This window comes from Ammodytes marinus, assembly GCF_949987685.1.
Source record: "Ammodytes marinus genome assembly, chromosome: 2".
NCBI classification, from domain to species: domain Eukaryota; kingdom Metazoa; phylum Chordata; class Actinopteri; order Uranoscopiformes; family Ammodytidae; genus Ammodytes; species Ammodytes marinus.
In genome coordinates, this window is record NC_137231.1 from 23,199,283 (window position 1) to 23,222,835 (window position 23,553).

The following is a 23,553-nucleotide window of genomic DNA, read 5'->3' on the forward strand; positions in this document are numbered from 1 at the left end:
TTGACGGCCGATGTGACCCGCGCGATCAGGCTCAAATAAAAAAAAACTTCTCAAAAGCGCAAGGAAGGGGTCGATGAACAACAGGGACGAGGTGCAATATGTCAAAACTATAAACAACAATCATGCCGGTGACAGCAAGGAGGGTACAAGGCGTGGAAACTACTGGTGCACTCACAAACAGGCACACACACACACACACACACACACACACACACACACACACACACACACACACACACACACACAGACAAACAACCAACCAACCAACCAACCAACCAACACTAACGCAGATGCAAACACACACCAACTCTCTGTGGGCTTTCAAAACAAAAGGTATTAATCATCATTACACACACACACATACATAGATACGAGCGTAGCACGCGGGTTGGCCGGGGGGTTTGTGTGCCCGCGGGACTCGTCAAAGAGACACACTGACACCTCAGCGCAGCCCTTTACTGCTGCTGTCATGGAAACCAAGGTCAATTGGTCCGAAGCTACGTGTGCACGAGTTTGTGGAATTGCAACCCCCAACCAGAAGAAGTGGTAGTAGTAGTACGACAACACAAAACCCCATCAGCTGTGCGGCATTGTGCTACCTGTCCATCAGCCACACAACAGCACACCTAACTTGTCAATAAACTGGCTTCTTAATTAGTTATACACAAATGGCTGTGCATTACCAAAACACAACCTGTGCATTGAATTCCAGGACTATGACACCTGGGGAGCAAAGAAAGAAAAACATACTGTAAACTCAAATTTCTAGAGGTATTCCAGAGCCGACAATACTTTACTTTGTAGATAAAGGCCTAAGGTCTCTTCTTTCAGTTGTTTCATAAGTGAAGCCACTTTTATGTTTGCGGGAGCCCATTTTCTTTCAGGCAAGCTGGTCAGACTTTGCTATAAAATACTGTGAGAAAAAACCTGTATGGAGTAATAATACAGTTTTACAAGTTGTGCATCGATTCAGCAGCTGACGCATGGTCTGACTGATGATTTCTTTAGTGATTTTTTTAAAAGGGTCAGCAACTTAAACCCTTTACCCATTTTACGTTTGTAAAGCAGTTGACCTCCATGTTGTTTTAGTTTTCACCTTGCATAACTTGTGCGACAAGGCAGACAGGCCAGTAGGACACACACCTTGTAAAAATGTACATTATTCACCGTGATAACCTTCCAGTCAAGAGCAGCCCCTTGACAAAGACAAACTGATTCCGACATCCTTCATGCACAGACTAAACTCAATGTCAATGATGACTTTGTTCAGGGGGTTTGAACAGGGCGCTTTTGAAGTGCGACTCTATGGTTTTGAAGTTCAACACACTCTCTGTTACATCTAGTCCAATTTATTCTTGTTTTAGTCACCGAGGCATCAGTATCCTGACTTCCAAACACAGTGCCTGTCAGAACTGTTGTAATCTTTAGTGGAGTGGTGTCACTCCTAACACAATCTGTCAAGATCCACTGAAGAGGCGCAAAAGTACAAAACGATATTTCTTTATTCTTGTATATGGTTGGAAATATGAGCAAGAGGACGTCGTGAGAAGCACAGCCTTTCCAAATTGTGTAAAAGCTGGGACCGTGGGAACAAATACAGGCAATTTGTTTTGTATAATGACTTCAAAAACACTTCGCTCAAAGCTCAGCAGACGTGCACATACTCACATACATATATCGGCACTCAAAATGACAAAAGCAAAAAGTAAAGATCACCACATTAATGCCTAAGGAGACACACTGCGCTTACAAACACATAGCAGCATAGAGTTATATAAGCCTGGCAGGCATTCTAATGGAAACTATAAGCCACATGTACAAAATGACATCAAAGAAAACGTCCAGATTGTTCCTTTTTTCAATTAATCAACTTATTAAAACAAGTCAGTTCATGTTTCTAGACAGGACGTCTTGGCAATACCAAAGGCAAAGCTAAAACAAAAGATGACCTAATCTTTGGCATCATTTGCTATGTTTGTATAACTCTGTTCAAGATGCTTCCTGTCCGCATTCAAAAGGGCTACAAAAAAGACTTATATTTTAATTGTATTATTTCCACATCCCATCTCACATGAAACTAATGTGATCATTTCTCAAGATCAGAATGTTATTGTATATGGTTTCAATTAAAAACAACACTAACTTTGGCAATGGAAGCAGGAATAATAATAACATTTACTATTTATGAACAATATATAATATAAATTTGCCCACTACATGTGTTAGCATTGGTGTCGGGCAAACTTTGTGTCCATTTCATTATATCCTGACACACTGTTCTGATACAGTATTTTGTAGTGCCTTACAAATGTATCATTGGAGCTTAAATATAACGACTGAATGCTGAAGAAACTTTTCTAGGAATCCTCTATTAATTAAGGCACTCATCATTTCTTAATGTTAGTCTTTTTGATGGAGAGGAGCATCCAAAGTTGGCCTCTTAGATATCATAGATTTTTGTTCCGTCCCTCAATTCTCGCTTTATTTAATGTTGACCAAAGCATGAAAAATAACAGTAGTATGACCGAGATATGAAAGATATATGAACTTTTATATGTCCATGTTCTTTTTCCTGTGTCTGCATTCCATATCCAGATTCAATGTATGACCTTTTAAGTGCAATCATCCCATTGGCTCTATAAGATATGCACACCCTGGGCCCCAATCACCTGCACTCACACACACTCAAGCACACCTCAATAAAAACCCCACCGGAGGTTAATCACAGAGTGAAAGTAGCTATATCCAAGGACGTGATCTTCATTTCCCTTTCCCTACGGACACCCTCGCTGTCTCCTTAGTGCCCTGCAAAAAGGCCTGCCGTGCTACCAAAGCAACAGAGGACAAACTATCCCATCGGTTTTCATACAATGTATATTTTAGCACTTCACAGCATTTTGGCATTGCACATTGTTCGTAAAGTAAATTCAACACATGGAGAGAAAAAGCCTGCCATGAATGACAAAGACAAGATTTTGTGAGTGGTGGAGTTAATTTTTTTTTAGAAGAGACAATCCGTTAGAAGGGGGATTACATATGCACTCTATTGTATGTATTGGCAGGTGTCAGTATGTACTTAAGGCTACGCTGTGAAGCAGAGGAGGGAAATGCTGATACACATCCAAAAAAAAATCCTTCAAGGTTTTTACAATGAAGGCCCGCAACTGAAAGAGCAGCTTTTAGAAGGGAAAGGAGACAAATGATGTGTTGCCGTGGTTTCTGACTGTGTCAAAAGTTGTTTTATTGAAGTATAAAAATAAATACCTCTACCTTTAGAGTGCAAGAACAGAGGGACGGATAGAGGTGAGAGAAGGAACAAGGACAGGTTGAATCTTCACTTCAGCCTGAGGAAGACTTGTGAGATGGACAATTAGCCTTCCACTCACATTACCTCACACTAACAGTGATAAGATTAACAGCACATACACAAACACAAGAAAAAAAAAACACACACACACACACACACACACACACACACACACACACACACACACACACACACCACCGATGAATACATGCGCATGCTAACTGGAAAGCATGCAGACACTCCGGTTTGCACATCAACACACACCATCAGACAAACGGAAATGGGCAAATGAAACGCACGATGACCGACACACACACACACACACGTACAGACATCCCATCAATCAGCAGAAAGCCATCCTGCCATCAGTAAGAGCTGACTTGCAGCTATTAGTTGAGACAGCGCGTTACAGATTGTGGCTGCCCCTCTCCCTTAACTCAACCTTTCTATTTTCATTCTGTCTTTTTTAAGAGGGGGCAGGATAATTAATAACTGGTATCATTCCAATAAAGCCATTAGCCGTCAATATATTTGTTCGTTCTCTCACCCCCTCGCTCTCTCACTATTTCTTCCTCTCTGCTTCTCTCTCTATTTCTTCCTCTCTGCTTCCCCCCCCTCTCTCTCTCTCTCTCTCTCCACCACTCTCCCTCTGCTTCTCTCTCTCTCTCTCATTCTCTCACTCTCTCTCTCTCTCTGTGTGATAGATGAACATGCTTGAAAGCAGCTGTAATGCAGGATAGCTTTTAGGCTTTAAAAAGAAAAAAAAGTCCAGTAAAGCACTCCAAATTGAAAATAAAAACAGGCCTGCCACAACAAAGTAGACCAGGCTTCTGACAAACAAAACAACACGTGATCGCTGGAGTACTTTGGTGCCCTCCATCTCTGAATGTGGCCTTCATCAACCCTCCTTATTTTTTGAATTTCCTGTTTCCTCTCCGTAGCAACCGTGGGCCATAACATTAGCAGACAGTACATGAAAGAAAAACGTTTTTAAAAAAAGAATGACATTTATCAAAGATCTTTCTACAAATGATACAAGCAGTTTTAATGATTTAACCATGACCACATAGATAGCCACTTATGAAGAAATAAGTGCCAGAAAACCCATAGCAACTTCTTCCTGCCTGAAACACAACGATTAATATATTACATCATCAAAGGAAAATAAGCCAAACAATATGAGCTTTGAAATGTATATGTTTTACTCCACTTTAGTATTTATACTACTACAGTAACTGTTTACATTTACCCTAAATACACAAGATAAAAGATTCAGATCGATATGGTGAAAACACAGTTATTTTTTCTGTTGGTTTCTCATAGGTGAACATATTGATTTTGTTGACTCAAAGTATTAATATCAAGGGCGCAGCTATACTATCTGTCTAGAGCAGAAGCCTGATCAATTAAGTCCTCATTTATTATTCACATCCTGTTAATTTCCCCCAGCTATGGAGGGCAGGCCTGTTGTGAAGTTACATTTTGAAATGTACTGTGTATAAAAGAGACAGAGAGGGATGAGAACATTTTAGAAAAAAGACAGTAACCTTATGTAAAGTATAAACACTGCTCCCATCTCTTTGGAGTATAAACACATATTATTATGAAATATTATAAAAAGCACATTATGACAAAGCCACTGCACCTGTGTGCTGTAAAATGGGGGGGGGGAATAAAGCTCTATCTATATGCTGATTCTTTATTTTCTCACTGTTCTCCCTTTCCCATAGGACGCTCTTGGATAGCGTACGCTCCATAATGGCCCAGCGCGGCACAACTTTTGGGGGTAAATTGATGTCAGTGACATCGTTGTAAGTTTGCATAAAACCGTGGGAAGAGGAGCAAAAGAGACGGTTTTGCTGGCGGGTTTGTGTGCAAATTGACAGCAGCCCGCCTTTCAAATCCTTAAACCTGTGCTAACCTTTTCCGCAATCACAGTCCAGCATGCTGGATATAGCTTTGATAGCAGCCCACACTACCGGCCCCAGGCTGTGAAGGCACCACGCCAGGTGCTCACAGCTTTGCAGAGAAGAGTTTTGAAAACCAGAAAGAGATTAGAATTTCTTCTTTTTAAAGTCCATCAATTTAAACAGATAAAATTAATGAACATTAAAAAAAAATTGTTATGTTACTTAGTTAAACACGTACAATTATGCAATTTGACAGAAACTCTCAGAATGGATAAAATGAGTTTGGATTAGACTTTTCTCTGCGCTTCATATCATGCAGGATGAAAAGCAATAGACATAAAATGTCACACGGCCAACATATTGAATGAAGCACTATGAATCAACGCAGACACGCATGGTTTCTTAGGTTAAGGGTTAGGGAAACCACTTTCAGCACAATGTGGTGTAAAATCAAATTACGAAGTAACATGTGTTACATTTTAGACTCTGGTGCAGATGGGAGGTTTACTATAGTCAATGGGAACCTGTTCTGCTACTTAGCGACCAAGCATTTCTTCAAAAAGCACATCACCAAAGGGAAACATCTGAACTTGAAACGTACAAGTCAAGGACAACTGCGGATGATGTGAAAGGAATTCAGTTCTCGCTCCAAGCACAGCTGAATCTCTTTAAAAGGGTTTCATTGTTTCACTTAACAAGTTTGTTTTTCTTTCATCATCCTACTTTTTACCAGTGACCACAATAGGAAGTAAGACGGCAATGACAGCAGATGATACACCAGGATTGAATCTGAAACTGATCAACTAGAGATTTGCACAGGAGGAGGCAACAGCTTGAGTTTGTCAACATTCATCCAAACTGTTGACCGGGAGACGACGCCCCTCGTTTTCAGCTCAAAACCTGATACATTTGTCAAAGTTTGGACACAGGATGATCTTTTCATTAAGAGAAGATCTGTGCCTGACATTTACAGCTCCCGTTAAAATGAAGATGTATTACATATTTCACAAGTTGGCAAAAAAGGAATCCATCTTTCTGCCACCGTCCATCTCTCTCATGAAATTGTGTATAGTTAGCGGTTTATTAATCTACTCCTGCATCAGCCTACACTAGGTGAATATGCTAATCAACAATTTTGAGGCCTTATGAAGTATTTTACGAGAGGCTGTTAAAAGTATTTTTGGGGGAAAATCACTGTCGGGTTCAATTGCTCAAAGTGACCATTCAAGGAGAACCATATCTCATCCATTATATATTAACGAGGAAGTGGACGGATGCAAAAACTGGGCTAAGATTTAAGAGGCAGATCTGAGTCACCGTACTGTTATTTGTAGATGTTTAGCTGTTATAAAGTTGATGTATTGCTTTTTTTATTGATTAATTATCAATTATTAATATTTAAGCGGGTTTAAGTACAATATTGTGACTATATAAACTGTCCATCTGTGGGTATATTTTGATTTTCAGAATAAAGAGTATATCAAACACACGGCTCACAGTTTTGGATTTGGAAAATTCAGTGTCCATGTTTGTAAATGTTTAATGATTTAAGGGGTTCTTATTTCTTCAGCCATGGCTTGTCTGATTATAAACAGCTGATGGTATCAAAGAGACACCCCCTCCAGAAGGCTGCATCCTCATCAACCTGTTATGGTCATTTATTTTTCAAGTGTTAGAAAATGGTGTAGAAAAATAACAGAACTGATGGACCACAGTGAAATGTACCCTGCCATTAGTTAAAAGGGCAGAGTCAAAGGCAATGAAACTGCAATTTAAGTGTGATCCAATTATTTTTGCTCCACTTTCTGTTGTGGAGCAAAATTTGGCATGCAAGGAAAACAAACTAATCCCTTAACTCCTGCGGTTACTTAAAACTACACTTCTTGTGTGATGAAGAGCCTTCAATTGTATTGCTCATCAAACACCATGTCATTAAATATACAAGAGATGTTTTACTTTTTTGTTATTCTAAATAGCCATACTAATTGATGGCACTGCAGTAGAAGACTTAGGATGAGAAGCAAAAAAGCATCAATTAACTTAACATGCATCAATGCCCTGTCTCTCTCCCATTACCCATAACCCATGACATCTTTAAATTAAGCAAACCAGGTGCTGATATATGAGAGAGGACATAGACGGATATGAGACTTGAAACAGGAAGGGAAAAGTACGTACCTCACCCACGCCTCTCTCTCTATTCAAGACTTCTATCTTCTGCCCACCTCGTTCTTAATACTCCCTCCCCTCCGACGCCATCAGCATTTATTCCTCTATGAAAGGCCTCTGATCGAAGAGTGATTTGCATGATTGCATTTTCCATACCTTGCATTAATAGGGCAGTAGGGATGAATAGCTAATGGCCTATCACTTTTAAGTAGCCATCTCAACCAGCCATCACAGTACAGCTCCTTCAATCTGCTAATGAAACAGTTCTCTCTCTCTCTCTCTCTTTCTCTCCCACTCATTATGTCTCCAAATCCCTCTCACTAAACAGACACCTGGTCCGACCAGGTCAGGAAGATGTACCTTCAAGTCCAAAATAGAACCTGAAATAAGTGTGAAGGAAACATTCTAACCCTGCATAGTCTCCCCAGTGCTAAATCATATCAATACTGATAATGTGAGTCTGGCATAATGGTTCACATAATTCAGAAATGTCTGGTTTTATTTGAGCCAGTATATTTTTTATGAGACATATTAGCGGTCTCAAAAGTTAATAATGCCCATCCTTACTCATCAGATGTGTGTATGCAAAATGATTTAATAATGACAAAAGCAGTGGGTGAGCTGCCTCAAACAGTCTCAAAGGTAAAATGTGAATTCAAGCTGTGATCCACATCTGTTTAGTGTATTACTAAAAGGCTCTCCTGCTTGTATTTCTACGTTTAGACTCTGGAGAATGACACCGCTACAACAAACTGCATCGTTTAAAATTAGTCAAATAAAAGATGAAATTGAAGAGAAGTTCATAAATTGACTGGAAGATGAATTGAAGCACAATTTGATGATCCATCTTCTCCAATTCGTGAATGTGCTTAAACTAAATATATACATGTTCTACAGTTGGCAGGAGAAAACTATGCAATAGAAGAGACCATCTCAGGCTTATTGTAACTATTTCTAGCTATTGTATACTTTACAGACCTAACAATCAATTAAGGAAATAATAAGCGCATGAATTGATTAAATTAATTAATTATCATGAGCAGCCCCAATATAAATGAGTTAATATAGACTGCAAGAGGGGACAAACCTTAACTGTACTTCGCATAATCAAGATATTTGAAGGGTTGTTTGAAGGCGTGTGTATTTATATCAATGTAATTGTGTGTGTGCGTGCGTGCGTGTGTTCGTGTATTTCAGAAAACGCTTAAATTGCTTTCCCATTCGGCTAAGCAGAGCCAGCAAAGGACACAAAACCTCAAACCACAAGGTCATCGACGCCACACTATTCATATTTCTACTCTTTCTGGGTTATGGCAAGCTCCTCCAGCCCCGCTCACCCCTCCCCACACCCCCCACCACAACCACCTTTTTACTGCCTCCCGCTTGGCTGAATTTCCGTAATCTTCTGAATCTGCAGCCTGCCAATAGATTTCCCACCTGACTTCACACTCGTATTGAAGATTCGGGGGATCAAAAAGAGAGAGACCCTCTCCACCAATGTGGATACATGCGCATGTCACCGAATGTCACTGAAATGCACCCACAAAATTCCAACTCACTGTACATTACACACACACACACATCCACATACACACATAGTGGAAAAGCCCTTGAGACCTCTTTTAATAGTGTTTGGCTTCCAGGGGATCCTACAGGCCCTCGGAGCAAAGGAAAGTTTAAGTAGTGATTGCTTTGACGAAAGGAAAGACAGAAGGGTGGAAACACGGAAAGACGAAAGGGAGAGAAGATAGCAAAAATATGGATATAGTAAATGGAGAAGTATGAATGTAGCTAAAGACAAAATCTGAAAAATATATAAGTCAGGGGGGTGAGAATGTATAAGCCTGAGCAAATAGTTATTACCAGTCTCTGAAGGGTGGCGGCATGAGCTGAATAGACTGGGACTTGGAAAACCAACGTGAGCGGTGATAGGGGAGCGCTTCACAGACCTGCAATCTGACAAAGGCTTAGTAGGTAATGGAAGCAGACCTCCAACAGCAACAAAAAAATAAACTAAAAAAAACACATGAGCTTTGGTGAGCTATAAGAGCCGAGCACCAGATAAGACCAAACCCTCTGCAGGTCCAACTAAGTAAACATTTCAACGTCAGAGAGATTATTCATTGCTCAGGATATTTTATTTTATTATTTTATTTATTATTCTTTCGGACAATTCCACACAATACACAATTTTCTCTTGCAAATATTCATACATCATACTTTGTGTTGTCCGAAGGGAGACGGAAGAAGCCAAACAGTTCAGTTTTTCTGTGACAATGCCAAGTGTATAAAGTGTGAAGTGGCCTTGTATTTGGCCTGTTCCATTATTTAACTGGTAGTTTAAACACTTCTGCAAAAGTATTCAAAAACAAGTCTGTCTGCTGGCCTGTATTATTCGTTACAATATTGTTATGAAAGTGACATTGACATTGTGCTCAGGTTATTAGTCTGTAATTTTCAATAATTTTTGAAACATAATTTGCTTTGAAATTGCGCAAAATGTATAAGATATATCAAATGTATAAGAAAAAGAAAACTGACACTACAGACGCAAACACTGGCTACACACTATTCATTTAAAGTGCAGGACAGCATGCTGATTTGGGAGTGTTTAAAAAAAGTGTATCGTTCTGCTTCAAAGGGCCTGTGCACAAGCTCCTTAGAATAGCAAAGTAAATGCCCCGCTGAAATGTTCTCTGGCAAAACACTGAATCTCGAATGCCGTCTAGTCACTGACCTTGTGATATGACCTCACCATGAGGAGGAACAAATAAAAAGGCAAATGTGTCCCGGTATCAGTGGGTCAGCTCCCGTTAACCTAAGCAAGGATCATGCACGGGCTAAATGCAAAGTTTACACACACATAAGCTAGCCTGAAGCTCTTGCTTGCAAAAAAAAGGGGGGGGGGAATAAATTAGGCACAGGTGCTTAGGAAAGAAAGGAATAAAGACATACATACGCACATTTTCACAACGGAATGAATTGAGGAACATACTCCATTTCCTCTTTGGGTTTTCTTAATGTGCTCATTGACAGGCATGGAGATTTCTGAGTTTTTCAAATAAGTTGCAAGAGAAATGACAGTAGAAATTGAAAGCTTCCAGGAGAAAGACAGATTTCCCCGACTTCCCAGGGGTGTCTGGAAAGTGTGTATGCATCATTCTGCTCCAGCTGTACATCACATCTGAGGCTCAGAAGATGACGGACTGATCAAAACAGACAGGCCATATGTCATGACTGTGGCAGGTTAGCATTGACTGAAAGAAGGGGGTCGTACATTTGTGTTTACAAAGTCCTTGCCTGGTAAGGTTATCTGCGGAGTTTTAACATGAAACATTTGCATACATAGATATAAAAACCACAGGTAGCCGACTTATTTTGATCGATGGCACGACAGATGTACTAGAACATTTATTAAGTTAAAATAGTGCAACATGTTTCTGTAAATGACTAGTTGAAACTAGCTCATAATGAACAGGTTTTAACGTTGTGTGTTCTTCAGATTTACAAACCATCGGTGCAACACAATCCAGGTCCCTTAGTTTGCAGTTTGCACTTTCCTAATCAGAGAAGTTAAGCAGGAGGGCAGCTGGCATGTGCAGGCTTTCCAGGGGCTCCACATGCACACATACACGTGCATATTAAAAGAAAAAGAAGCGGAATAACAAACAGCACAGTATTTGTCCCCAGTGGCATCTAATGCAAACCAGGTGAGCAACAATAGCAGTTAATAACTCCAATTTACTTTGTTGTTTAAAAGTCCAATCACAGAGCACTATTTAAATACCAATTTGAAAAAGCAAATCAGCCACACAGCAAAAAACGTTTATCCCAAGAGACTAATACACACACACACAAATATCCCGCCAAACAAATCCATGCAGACCGTTCCATTCATTTAGCACGCTGTGATAGCCACAATTTCCTCCTTTCTTCTTCTCCTCTGGTACAAAATGGCTTTCCTCTATTTCTCCCAAGCTCAAAACACCCTGGGTAATTTTCTTAATCTTAGGGCTGATTCTTAAAACATTTGCATAAAAATTTTCACTTTTGAGGCTCCCCTAACAGAACATGGCTTTTAATATGCAATTACTCTTCTCAATAGAGGCGGCTAATTATAGAGGTGTCAGACAAACAGGTAGTAGAACAGAGTGGGGGGGGGGGGGGTCCACACAATAGCTGAGGTGCTATTCCGCCACATGGGACAGATCGGCTCAATGGAAGGCAGTAAATTCATTTAGGCTGGCTTCATTAAACTCTGTTCCTTGGGCCCTGCAACATGCTCTACCCCCCTTTTAGCTCTCCCACTCTCCCTGCTCTCATTTGTGAGGGCAGCGGATGTGCTGTGGCTAAGAAGAAGGCAATCGCACAAACTAGTACAATGCGTAGGGAATAGGGGGAACACTGTAGGGAGGAAAGAAGGAAAGAGAGGGAGGGAGACGTACATAGCACGGCAACTAGAAGAAAGAGAGGGCAAAGGGGAAGTGAAGGAAGGAAGGAAGGAAGGATGAAGGTAAAGTATGATCAATAAAGCAGCAAACGCGATACAAAAAAAGAACTAAGCAATATTTAATAAAGTTCCGGTGGGAAGGAATAAGGGCATGAGGACATGTGCTCATTTGATGATAAAGTAATAAGGCTTGAAAGGACGAGTATATGAAAGAATCATTTTGAATATGGCTTTTGTTTTGTTTTTCATCTGACCCAGTCTTCCAAAAGCCACAGAGAACAGAGGAAAACAGAGAAAATTACAGCTTTGGTCCTCAAAACACGGGCCAAATGCCAGGTCTCCTGCACAGTGAAATAAGGGCAGCCAAGCCCCGTGGTCTCTTTACCATTTAGATTATACCGGTAACTCTCTGACCCCCACAGTATGGATAACCATAATAAGCCGCAGCCCCCCACTGTTCACCACCTGTAAGCCAAACATATTCACAAAACAAAAACCTCAACTTGTACACAGAAATCCTGAGCACAAAAGTATATCCACACAAATCCTACTCCTATTTGCTCAAAAGGAGAACCACTCACAAAAAATCTTTCCACTTCTGCATAGTTTTGTCAAAAACCTCAATCCAACACCGCTGCATTTCATTTGCACCATTTATGTGCCCAATTTCAGCAAGCTCTTGCTGGGAGGACAAATAATGTCGGTTGTAAAACGGACATTGAGGAGAGATATTCCATCCCATAAAAAGTAAAGAATTCACAGTTTCTGAATGCAATGTGAAGGCTTGAAGGGCTGTGTGAAAAGCCTTGTGTGTCCCTTCAATGAGATAACATGAAGCGCTGATGGTCACACACTTCCACAGAGGGAGCGTCGCCATCCTCAGTCCGCTGCTTTGGTTCCTGGCCAACGGAGCACTTCATGAGAATATTTCTGTGTGATTACATTACCTGCTTGCTGGTTTTACACGCCGATTTTGTGCGCGACACAAATCACTTTTACACATGACCCGCTCATGCAGCGATGCTAACTGGGTGAGAGACGCACATGGAGCCTTAAGGGCCATGTGCACTTAAGCATCCATTTAAAAAGGCAAGCATCTACAGGAATGCATACAAAGATACCCGCTAAGGTTTGGCCACAGACCAAAAGTATCCATGAATATGCACAAACATATGCACAGAAAGATATGCACTCTTGTTTTTTCAAACTGTAACTAAGCAGGGCTGACAAGACTATTCAAGAAAAAAACAATGATTCTGTTGGAAGAAGGAAGGTCTTGTAGAAAAAGTCAGAGAACACACACTTTCTAAATATTCCATTCAGCAGAAATGTCACCTTCAGGGTTGATCCAGGTTACGATGAAAAAAACATAAATCCCCATGAATTAAGGAATTGGTTAAGAGCTTAAAAAAAAAGATCAACTCTCAAAACAAAGCCATTAAATATAATCAGAGTTGAGAGAATGAGGGAACATTGCTTTAAGCAGAGAGCTTGTTGTAAAATAAATAATCTACCTAACACACGCTTTGTGTCACTTTGCTAAATCCAAACGCAATGTTTTTTGAATCATGTTCTCTCCACTGGCTTACCCTTTTATCTGCTGGTCTGGTAATAGGCTAAAGTAATAAAAATTATCCCAGGCTGGAAGGGCAAAAGGTAAAGCTATACCCAGAGGAAAAATCAAATTACAAAACGTATTTGGTCAAAATGGAACCAATAATTTTGCTGTCAGGGGTCAACAACAATTTGGTTAACATGGATTTTAACTGTGTTTCAGTGTCAGGCTCATGACTCATTTTGTGAGATAATAGCCCTCGGAGGCCTGTGTCTAATGTGGATCCACAGCTGTGAAATGCAGGGTTTCCCATATAATGATTACATTTGGACATTCTGCCAGGCAATTTAAACACTGACTAAGATATATTTTTTTGTTTGGTATTGAGTGCGATACTGTAATCTCGCTTTCAAAAGCGGTACCTCACATCAATGTGTTTTACAAACCCCCAATAAATGCTATCAGAACCTAAAAGGGTGTATGACAGCCTGTTGTAGCTAAAATGTCATATTAGCATGGCTGACAGAAAATTAAAGAAAATCAAATAATTGACATTAAAATATTGCCTCCTCACTATGCATTTCTGTTGATTAATGCTTCAATTAGCAACCCAACATGTCTCTAATGTGGAAATCTGACAATTTTTGTGACACACATTATAAAACCACCATGACCTGCACTAAAGACCTGCTCCTTAGTCATCCAAAGATGCCGATTAAAGCCCAAAAAATACTTAAAGCCTCTTTGAATTCAGCAGGTGTTAAGGTGTCACCGAGAGAGCATCACAAATCATTTCTTATGACTTCATGAAATGAGCGTAATCCAATCAAACTAAAGACCCTGCAGCAGGGTGGCACGGCGGGCAGGGAGACGCCATCTGAAGAGGTCAGGCCCCTCTGAACTAATACAGCAACACCAAATAAATTACCTTTATTAATTGCACGTTTTGCCTCATTTTTATTACCTATCTTGCTTAGGTAAGGGTTTGACTTTCCAGAGCACACACACAGGGAGAGTTGCAGGATGCTTGCAGCTGGCCTTGGATCTGTGCCTGAATAAAAAAACAGCCGCTCTCTCACACCGTTGTATATCCTATGAGCTCCAGCTGCTTGCCTTCATTGTGTCTCCACGCCGCGCCGCAAAATGTTCCTCCATCTCCGATGCTTATCAAGGCACTGGAGTTTGACGCTGCCATTACTCAAAATTAATAACCACAGCGGCATGTTTATCATAGCACACTTTCACACCCAACCTGCCAGAAATAATCACCTCAGTGTTTGTGTGTGAGGGAGCAAGGAAGAGAGTGAGAGTGAGAGAGAGAGAGAGAGAGAAAGAGCAACAGAGGAAAAAACACAGAAAGACAACTGGAGAAGAGATGAAGTGTGAAAAAGGGACAGAAAAAAAAAGTTAAAAGACTCAGATGAAATACACAACTGAGAGAGAAATGAAGAGAAAATGTGCTACGTGCATATGTGTGCATCTGCCGTACCTAATCACTCCCGACTCCATTACACCTCGTTGGCTTTTACCGCACCATTTTCTTACCATCATGTCTGACAACAGAGCAACACTAGCTCTGCCTGTGTATTCACTCTGCTAGGCAGGACTCTAATCTCCACTGACAGCCAATCTGCTCCAACAAGGAGGGCTTGAGTAAATAAAAAAAATGGGCCTGCATTTTTAATTTACAAATCATGCGAGTACAGTGCAGGTTTTGGTTCCCTCTCTACTGGAAGGTAAGAAAAAAGAAAGAAAAAAGTATGAAATTCTTAGTAGGGGTAGTGTCACTCAGATTGTATATCCTTGTGCTGTGTATGTAGAAAAAAAAACAAAAGCTGAAAAAAGAGAATTGCAAGAACAGGGGTAAAGGCCCCTCAGCAATTCTCCTCAAATCTGGAGAGCCAGGTGGTGGAGAAAACGAGACAAGGACAAATGTCTGTCGGTCACTGGTTCAGGCTCTGCTGACATTTTCCATGGCATTTAGAGAAAAAAAAATCCAACAAGATCAAAAGAAAAAACCTAAAAATAGTTGGCTGGAGGAAACCTATGGGCGGTGGTGAAGTTGTACAATACATGTGGAGACTTGGAGTGACCTCCATTTTTTAAAGAGATTTGCTCTCTTTCCTGCAGCCCCCCGCTTTCCTTAACAGAGACAAACCTTTACGAACTCAGCAGCTATACTGAGGTCAGTTGGAGAATTTGTAACTTGGCAGGAACCGCGAGGTTGTCGTTGTACTCTTTTCAGTGGTAAAGCTCACCCCTCTTTATGTCTAAAGTGTGAGTAGGTTAAACGCAGAGCAAGAGGACCACAGGCTGCATTCCAAGGGCCATATTTATCAAACTGTTACGGAATAAATAGTAAGGAATGAAAGCTTTTATTATATTCCATTGTACATGAACCTCTTAGGGCAAAGAGGTTGCTGGTGACCGTAAAAAGTATTGAATAGTTTCATATATGATTATATTTTCATATACTGTAGGCTGCATACCGTACTTCAAATGTTCATTAATTCAGCAACTATCAACCTGGTATCTTGCAACACCAAATTTACAAGGAATTTGTGAGGCTTATTTGTGTGCTTTTTGGTCAAACCACACAAAAAAGCATAAGAAGATTTTTGACTAGCATGGGTTGGGGCAGCTGCTGGAGGAGCCTCTGCTTAGGACCTGATGCTGACTTAAGGTTAAGCCTCAAACGACCCATTTCCACCCGGCCTTCAATTATTTTTATTTATTTGTAATGTCAGTTAGACTGTCACTGCTACAGAGCTACAAAGTTAGGAAAGCTAACCTCCCCTGGTTCCTTAAGTAAAGGTTACAGTCATAGACAAGTTTACATGACTCACAGTTAGAGCACTTGTGTGCATAAAAACTTGGATGTAGCCACTACAAAAGCTACTTCAAAAGAAAATGTTGGTATTATATAAACTTTATATAAACTTTATAGAACAGCCTCTCAATGTGGAGATAAAAGGACGGCTGGGTTGAAGCCTTGAGCTTGATTTGCGCTACCTTTCTGAGAACACATGTAATCAAGTGATTGTAAAGGGTAACTCCTTGACTTTGCTGTAAGTAGAAGCAGATCACTTGGAAAATGTCCTCAAGTCTTTTGTCAAAATGTTGTCAGTTTTTATCATAAGTTGACTCTTTAAAGTGTATTAAAGGGCAACTCTTAAACTTTGACAAATACAGGCCCAGGGGCCTCATTTATCAACGTTGCGTACATACATTAGAGGGCGTACGCCACCCACTAAGCAGCCTTTGTCATTTATCAAACGCAAAGTTGCCGGGAAGATGTGCGGTCCTCCACGCAAACTCTGACCCAAGCGTATGCACAGAAAGTGGAGAAAGGAGAAGCGGCGACTCAGTCGGCAGATGTATGAAGTGCGAGAACGAATGTGTTTGTGTAAAATTAATCTAGATAGGAGATATATGAGTGCAAATTAAAAGAAAAACAACGTTGGAATATGTTCTGCAGTTATTAAAGTATAACCTACCTGCATGTTATTGAACTCATTCTGATTATATTGAGGTGGAATACATATTACTTTTACACTGACGCTGTTCTCGATGCTTCAGTCAGGCAGACAGGAGTGCACAGTTTCATATATTTATCATAGGCCTACTGTACATCGCATATTGTGCTAATTTTTCATGGCTTTTTGTCAGTTTTATCTATGTTTCTTCCTTTATGCTTCAGCACGTTGTAACTGTGTTTTGAAAGGGACTGTGAAGTTTATTATTAACCCTCCGACGCCTCCACTGCGCCAGGAGGGATTCCCCTAATCAGTTTCTCATGGGGGGATTCAGTGTCCCCCGATCATGTCACAAACACTGCTGTGTGAGGATGCACTTTGGCATTCACTTTTATGTCGGAACGCTTAATTTTTTTTTCGGCCACAGTCCGACATTCTGAGGTTCACAGAGATCGCCACACGCTAACACTTTGACACCGTTACGCCCAAACTGTGTCACCAAACTGCATTTGCCCTTGTGCGCACACATTTCCCTAAATCCTACGGACGCCACCTTCCAACGCAAATCCTACGCACAGTTTAATAAATGAGGCCCCTGGTAACCTTCACTGTGTCCAAGCAAAGTAGAAGAAGCTACTGTCATTGGACAAGTCATTGCTCATACTGATGCATCGTATATGCATTAGATTTTTGGGGTTTAACACTTCTCCAGGCTCAGAGTTCTGCCAGCTGGCTGCAACAGAGGCTATTTGGAATAAGCTCCCACTGCAAACGCCTCCAGATCCACTCGCGTTAGAGAACTTGTGTTTCTGGGAGAATGCTTCTCCAATTATTTCCCGCTTAATAAGCTCCAGAAAGTCAGAGAGGGCCCCTGGTCAACCCTCCTCATCAAGTCTGATTTCTATGAGATGGGACACAAATGTAAACAAGCCATGTTGGGTTGTGATTTCTGATGCTCATAAGTGACAGAGATACGTATACAGAGAATATTGGCCGGAAGAAAATGAATAATAAAACAAAAAGGGATGACGATCGATTCTCCTGTTTAAATGAAGCTGTCAGAACGAAAGATATGAAGGAAAAGAGCAAGAATGAGGGAGGGAGGACGCCACTGCTCATGGTTATTGCCTAACTTCCAACAATATAGATCTCATAAAAGAAATGACTCACTCACACAATGCATCTGCTTTCAGCAAAGCCAAAAGGCCTATACTGACGGGAACTCACAAACACGCACACGGAAAATTGACGGACACAGAGGGGGGGACATCATAAATCTTCTTGTCAACACTGAACGTATGTCCAGCAGCAGGGTTAATGTTAGCAGGATAGATGCTGACTCTTTGCTTTTACCAAATCCACTGAGGAGGCTTCACTGCACACGTTATTGCAAACAGAATCACAAGATTCACATAAAAATTGGTGTTTTATCTCCTTACGTCTGGCGGAAAAAGTTTAATATGTATTAAAGCAATTATACAAATGAAAAATGGTACTATAAAAATCCACACAGTCCACCCTGTGGAAAACAGATCTCTAGATATAAAAGATCTTCACACACACACACACACACAAACACACACACAACAACAACAAAAACAATCACACAAAGGTAACCAAAATCACAAATATGCCATCCACACAGCACACAAGCTCCCAGCCGGAGAATGCAAGATGGAAAAAAAACAACCCCAAGCACCAAAAAATGAAAGAAACCCGTTTAACTTTGACACTGTGTTTTCCACTTGGTTGTAAAAAGTGAGCGCTGTCATTGGCTTTGCCAATCCACTTTGATCTTGACTCGCTCCCCATTTTCAAACGCTGTGACATTTGAAAAAAACACAATCCCACTTTGGTCTCCTATCATCGCTGGAAGGAGGACACAGTGAAATAACAGGGCCGACCACTGCCCACCTGCAGCCCGGCACATCTTCTCTCCCCAAGAAATGACGCTGACAAAAAAATAGGCGTCCCACTGTCACAATCTGCCCGTGGGACTGTCCATATTTGGTCATCATTTCTCGCTTTCTTAAACTGAGACGCTGTTTCCTGCAATTACTGAGGAAGATGAGGGGAGCCAGGGGAGACAGAGTGTACTTAAGATCTTTTTTTTTTTTCTTAAGATGAGAGAAGAAGAGAAGAAGATGGAAAATGAATGAAAAGCGTTGCCTCCCACAGAGTTCCATCTCCCCAATGGGCCCTGGTCGAGGGACAAATTGATCCTGAAAATAAGGGGTCATTTCCTCTGCCTGTTTACCTGATCACAGCATACTGTCATCAGCTTGACACACACACACACAAAAGATGACCCAGCTGTACCCTTAGCGCTAACATGAATGACTAGTGTGTGTGTGTGTGTGTGCATGCATGCGTGTGTGTGTGTGTTGTGCAGTGACCCCTATGGCATGTGATTCTTTGAACCAAACAAAACATCTCCTCCTTTGTAAAATTGACTCCTTAGGCAACCTTTGCTGTGGTGTGTGTATGGCTGCTGTGTGAATGTAAATCGCCAACTGTTATTCAGTTTTGATCCATTGTGATTCATTTTGTTTCTTATCAAATCATGGTCCTAATTATTTTTACATATTTGGGGTGAATGAAAATAGAAAAAAAAAGAAAAATAGCAAGAATATTTGTTTTGTTTTGCAAATGTTGAATTAGGTGTTTTGTGTGAACATTGTGTACTGTTCTACAATTGATTTTATTACACATTCTCTCTCTCTGGTATATGACGACCCACTCTCCGTAGGCAGTAACGACTTGGCTCGGTTGAGGAGACCACAGGAGCCCCCCGCTGTGAGGCTGTAATGGACAAACATGTCGTAACGGCACAGCTTGGCATTGGGTGAAGCGTAACAATCCGGGACCGTGGAAAAAAAAAACTTAAACAGACCGTTCACGTTGTGTGACGACCACCGGGCCATATTATAAACTTTCTCCTCTCTTCTCTGTTCTTAGCTGTGTGACTGTACAGTGTAACAATAAAGCTGCTTATGACTGGAGGCTTTTATTTGCTCAGGCCCCTTGAACAGCAGTCACAATGTACACAATACACACAAAACCCACACACAAACACATAAACACTCACACAGGTTTTCAAAATCAAGGGGGCAGGGTACAGCCAACACCTCTGCATTATTATTGCTGGATTTAAAAAAAAAAAAAACGCCTCTTGGAGGTGATGTTTCAGGCAGTGCAGCATCAGGCCAGCAAGCATGTGAGACTCAGCTATGACTATTCACCTAGCCCGTTCACTTCCCTATTGTCTCACCTTCATTCATAAGCCAACACACATACGCTGTTCTGTGTGCCCACACTACATCCATCCTAATCTGCCACCAAACACCCCCCCACACACACACACCCCCCACCCACACACACAGTGATGTTTCCATCCCTTCCAAGGACATTTTACAGGAGATTTAGCGTCACAATTATCACTACTTGCCTAACCCTAATGCTCACTCTTAAACCAAGTATCCACCCTAAATTGTAAAGCGATTTACATTATTGTGCCGTGCATTTTGTCCCATAAAGGACACAGAGTCCCGACAATGTGACTGAGTTTGATGTCCTCACAACACGAGTAATAGACACAAACACACATACACACACCAATATCAATTCCAATATCCCCACAGGTGATGCAGCAACACACATACACCTTCCCCTGAAACAATGCAGTAAATATCAATATGGAACCAATGCAACCTGTGCTGTGCGCGTGTGTGTGTGTGTGTGTGTGTGTGTGTGTGTGTGTGTGTGTGTGTGTGTGTGTGTGTGTGTGTGTGTGTGTGTGTGTGTGTGTGTGTGTGTGTGTGTGTGTGTGTGTGCGTGTGTGTGCGATAGAAGGGAGAATGTTGATAAGCCTGTGTGCTTCTCTTAGGATTTCACCAAACTCCATGTTTTTTGATTGAAAGGAGGCAGGTAAGGTATTACCATAACCCTCCCACCATATGTCTGCTGTTAACTCAATATGCAAGAATAATTTCACACTTGCACAGACACCAACATAAACCCACAAACACACACACACACACACTTTGTTGCCATGCACCACTGTAAATTCAATATTGCGTTCACACTCCTCAGAGTGGGAACGCCACAGCCCTAGCTGTAAATCAATAGATTAAATAGAAATGTATGAATAAAACACAAGATAATAAATGAAAGAGGAGATGGTTTACTCTCACTGACATATAGCACAGGTTCTCTCCCATTTGAGAGAGCAAAGGGTGGAATGCAAAAAAGGGTGGGAGTAGCAAGAAAGATGACCACTGCGAAAGAAACCAAGATAAAGGCCTTGTTGTGCTTTCAACCTGTGTTTTGAAATTCTAAAATCTATTTTAGTACAGGGGATGTCTTCATTACTAATACTACGCTTGAATGTGCACACAATATACCAACATTGTCAACAGTCATTTGTATCCTCCTACTGCATCTGCACTCATAAAAACATTACTCCGTAATAGAAGTGATGCAGAAGGATCTTAAAAGCTAGTGCTTATTAAATATAAATGCAGGTCTGTAAATATTATTGTGATGCCGGAGAAGAAACTTTTGCTTTCACATGAATCAATATGTCACAGTCACCTCCTCATTCAAAGACCATAAAAAAATTACTGATCAATAAAAGATTTCTTTGTCACCTAAAACTCCGGAAAGACGTTCAGAAGTCAAATGAAACCCAACTCTAACTGTAGTCGATATCATTGGCACAAACATTAATACAGGTCCTATTTATAATATCACTGTTGGGTTATGGTAAGATGGCCTAGAGGAAAGGGGGCCGACTAGTAACCATGAGGTCACTGGTGTGATCCCCGGCACCAGACAGGAGGTTGTTATTTGTACCACCAGTGGCAGCTGGTATTGCATCTACGGTGCCCACCGTCTCTACCATTGTGTCCTTGAGCAAGGCACTTAACCCAAAAACTGCTTCATGGGCGTGGCACAGCTGCAGACCCTGTGCAATGACCCCCTTCTTGTGCATGTGTTAGAGGTGTACAGGAGGGGATAGCGAAAATGTCACTTTGAAAACCTCTGTGACTTATGTTGCATGTGTGTTAAGTGACAAATAAAGATTAACGTATAAGACTTTCTTCCGTCTCAATAGTACTCATCTGCACAATAGACTTGACGTACCTGTCGTTGATGCTCCAGTTGAGGCAGAGGTTGAGGGAGCTGAGGTTGTGACATTTCCTCACCACCTCCATCACTGTCTCATTGTTGAGCTCTGAGATGTGCCGCAGGTCCAGGACATTTAGGTTCCGTAGCTAAAAAGAGATGACACACACAAAAAAGAAGTTCACGCAAACAGCTAGTTATCACATTGTTTCATTTCTGTTTGTAGTCAAAAAGGAAATGTCTTTTTTAAATGTATTGTCAACAGTGTTCAGTTAGTTAAAAAAAAGAGAAAAAACTGGCTCAGACAGTTGAAGGGGAGCGTCTGTGTTTGATTGACAGATGCCGGCCAGCTTGTCAGTGTAGATTTTACAATACAGAACCGAGAAACAATCCCTGCGTTCCAAAAGCCATACGTTCTGCTATTTAGTGTGGTAGAACAAATATTTAGGATTCCCCAATACTTTAGGTCAATTTAATATGCTTATAAATACCTGGATTTCTACTACATCCGGCCAATATTTTGAAATCAGCATGCTATTTGGGAGATTCTGACCCACAATCCAGTGCGCACCAGGAGTGACATCACATCGGCGACGGAGCCTCCGTATGAAAACAACCCGGGATGCGACAGATATAAAAGCAAGAGGCAAGATCAAGGCGCAATGTTATGATGAAATGAATAAGTAAAATTGTTTCCCAATTGTATGCCTGCCTATTACATGCTAACTAGATTCTTTATATGGTCAGATGTTGTCTGCAGAATCGACAAAAGAAAGAGAATGCGATTTAGAATGCAGAGAATGTAAACTAATGTAACTAAGCCTTTGTGTTATAGGCAGACACATCTAAATGGACACAGGCTGCTTAATGTGCTGAGGCTGATCTGTTGGACAGGAAGAAGGCCTTAGCAGGAAAACTAATGTGGGTTGTGGTTTACACACAATTTAGATGAGCTATATTGGGATAAAGTTTCCAATCTATGTAGACAGAGACCAACAATAATGTTGTTCAATTCATGTAAATGAATGGGCCGCCATCGTGAAAGCAAAAAAATATTAATATTTGATTACAGGAAATATGATTCACAGTGGAGATATGTAAGTGTAGAAGATCAGCAGACAAAATAAACTGCAGTTTCATGTCAATTGAACAATTAAAATTCCAGCACCTACATGTAATCTTTTTCCACCCAATTTCCTGTCTGTTGTTCAAGAGGTAAAGAAGGCAGTTGATTTTAATCTTGAGCACTCGAAAAAAAGAAGCTATGGAAAACATGTATGGTATATTTATTCACACCTGCTAAATTACATGGATGGTTATGATGTATCCCCAAAGGAATGTGGAAATCATCTCTTAACACAGAGTTAACTCATTTACTGCCACATGTACTGGGATTTTAAAAAAAATATGGCATGAATCCAAAATAAAACCTGACAAGGCAGTTAAAATGATTCAAAATTGCCTTTTATCATGCTATGCCTGGTGTGAAAGGGTTATGAGCCAATATGAGCATTCACTTCCCCTCTCCAACTTTCAATAATCCCTATTTTTCTGATGTG

General features: G+C 40.8%; 1 protein-coding gene across 1 annotated transcript in view; it reads right to left on the reverse strand.

Annotated features, from left to right (window-relative positions):
• fbxl17 (F-box and leucine-rich repeat protein 17) overlaps nucleotides 1-23,553 on the reverse strand; it is a 215,263-nt gene that overhangs the window by 112,822 nt on the left and 78,888 nt on the right. Inside the window, exon 8 of the mRNA XM_080050935.1 lies at nucleotides 22,013-22,143. Within this exon, the coding sequence (XP_079907061.1) occupies nucleotides 22,013-22,143 (131 nt within the window). The remainder of the gene's footprint in view (nucleotides 1-22,012; nucleotides 22,144-23,553) is intronic.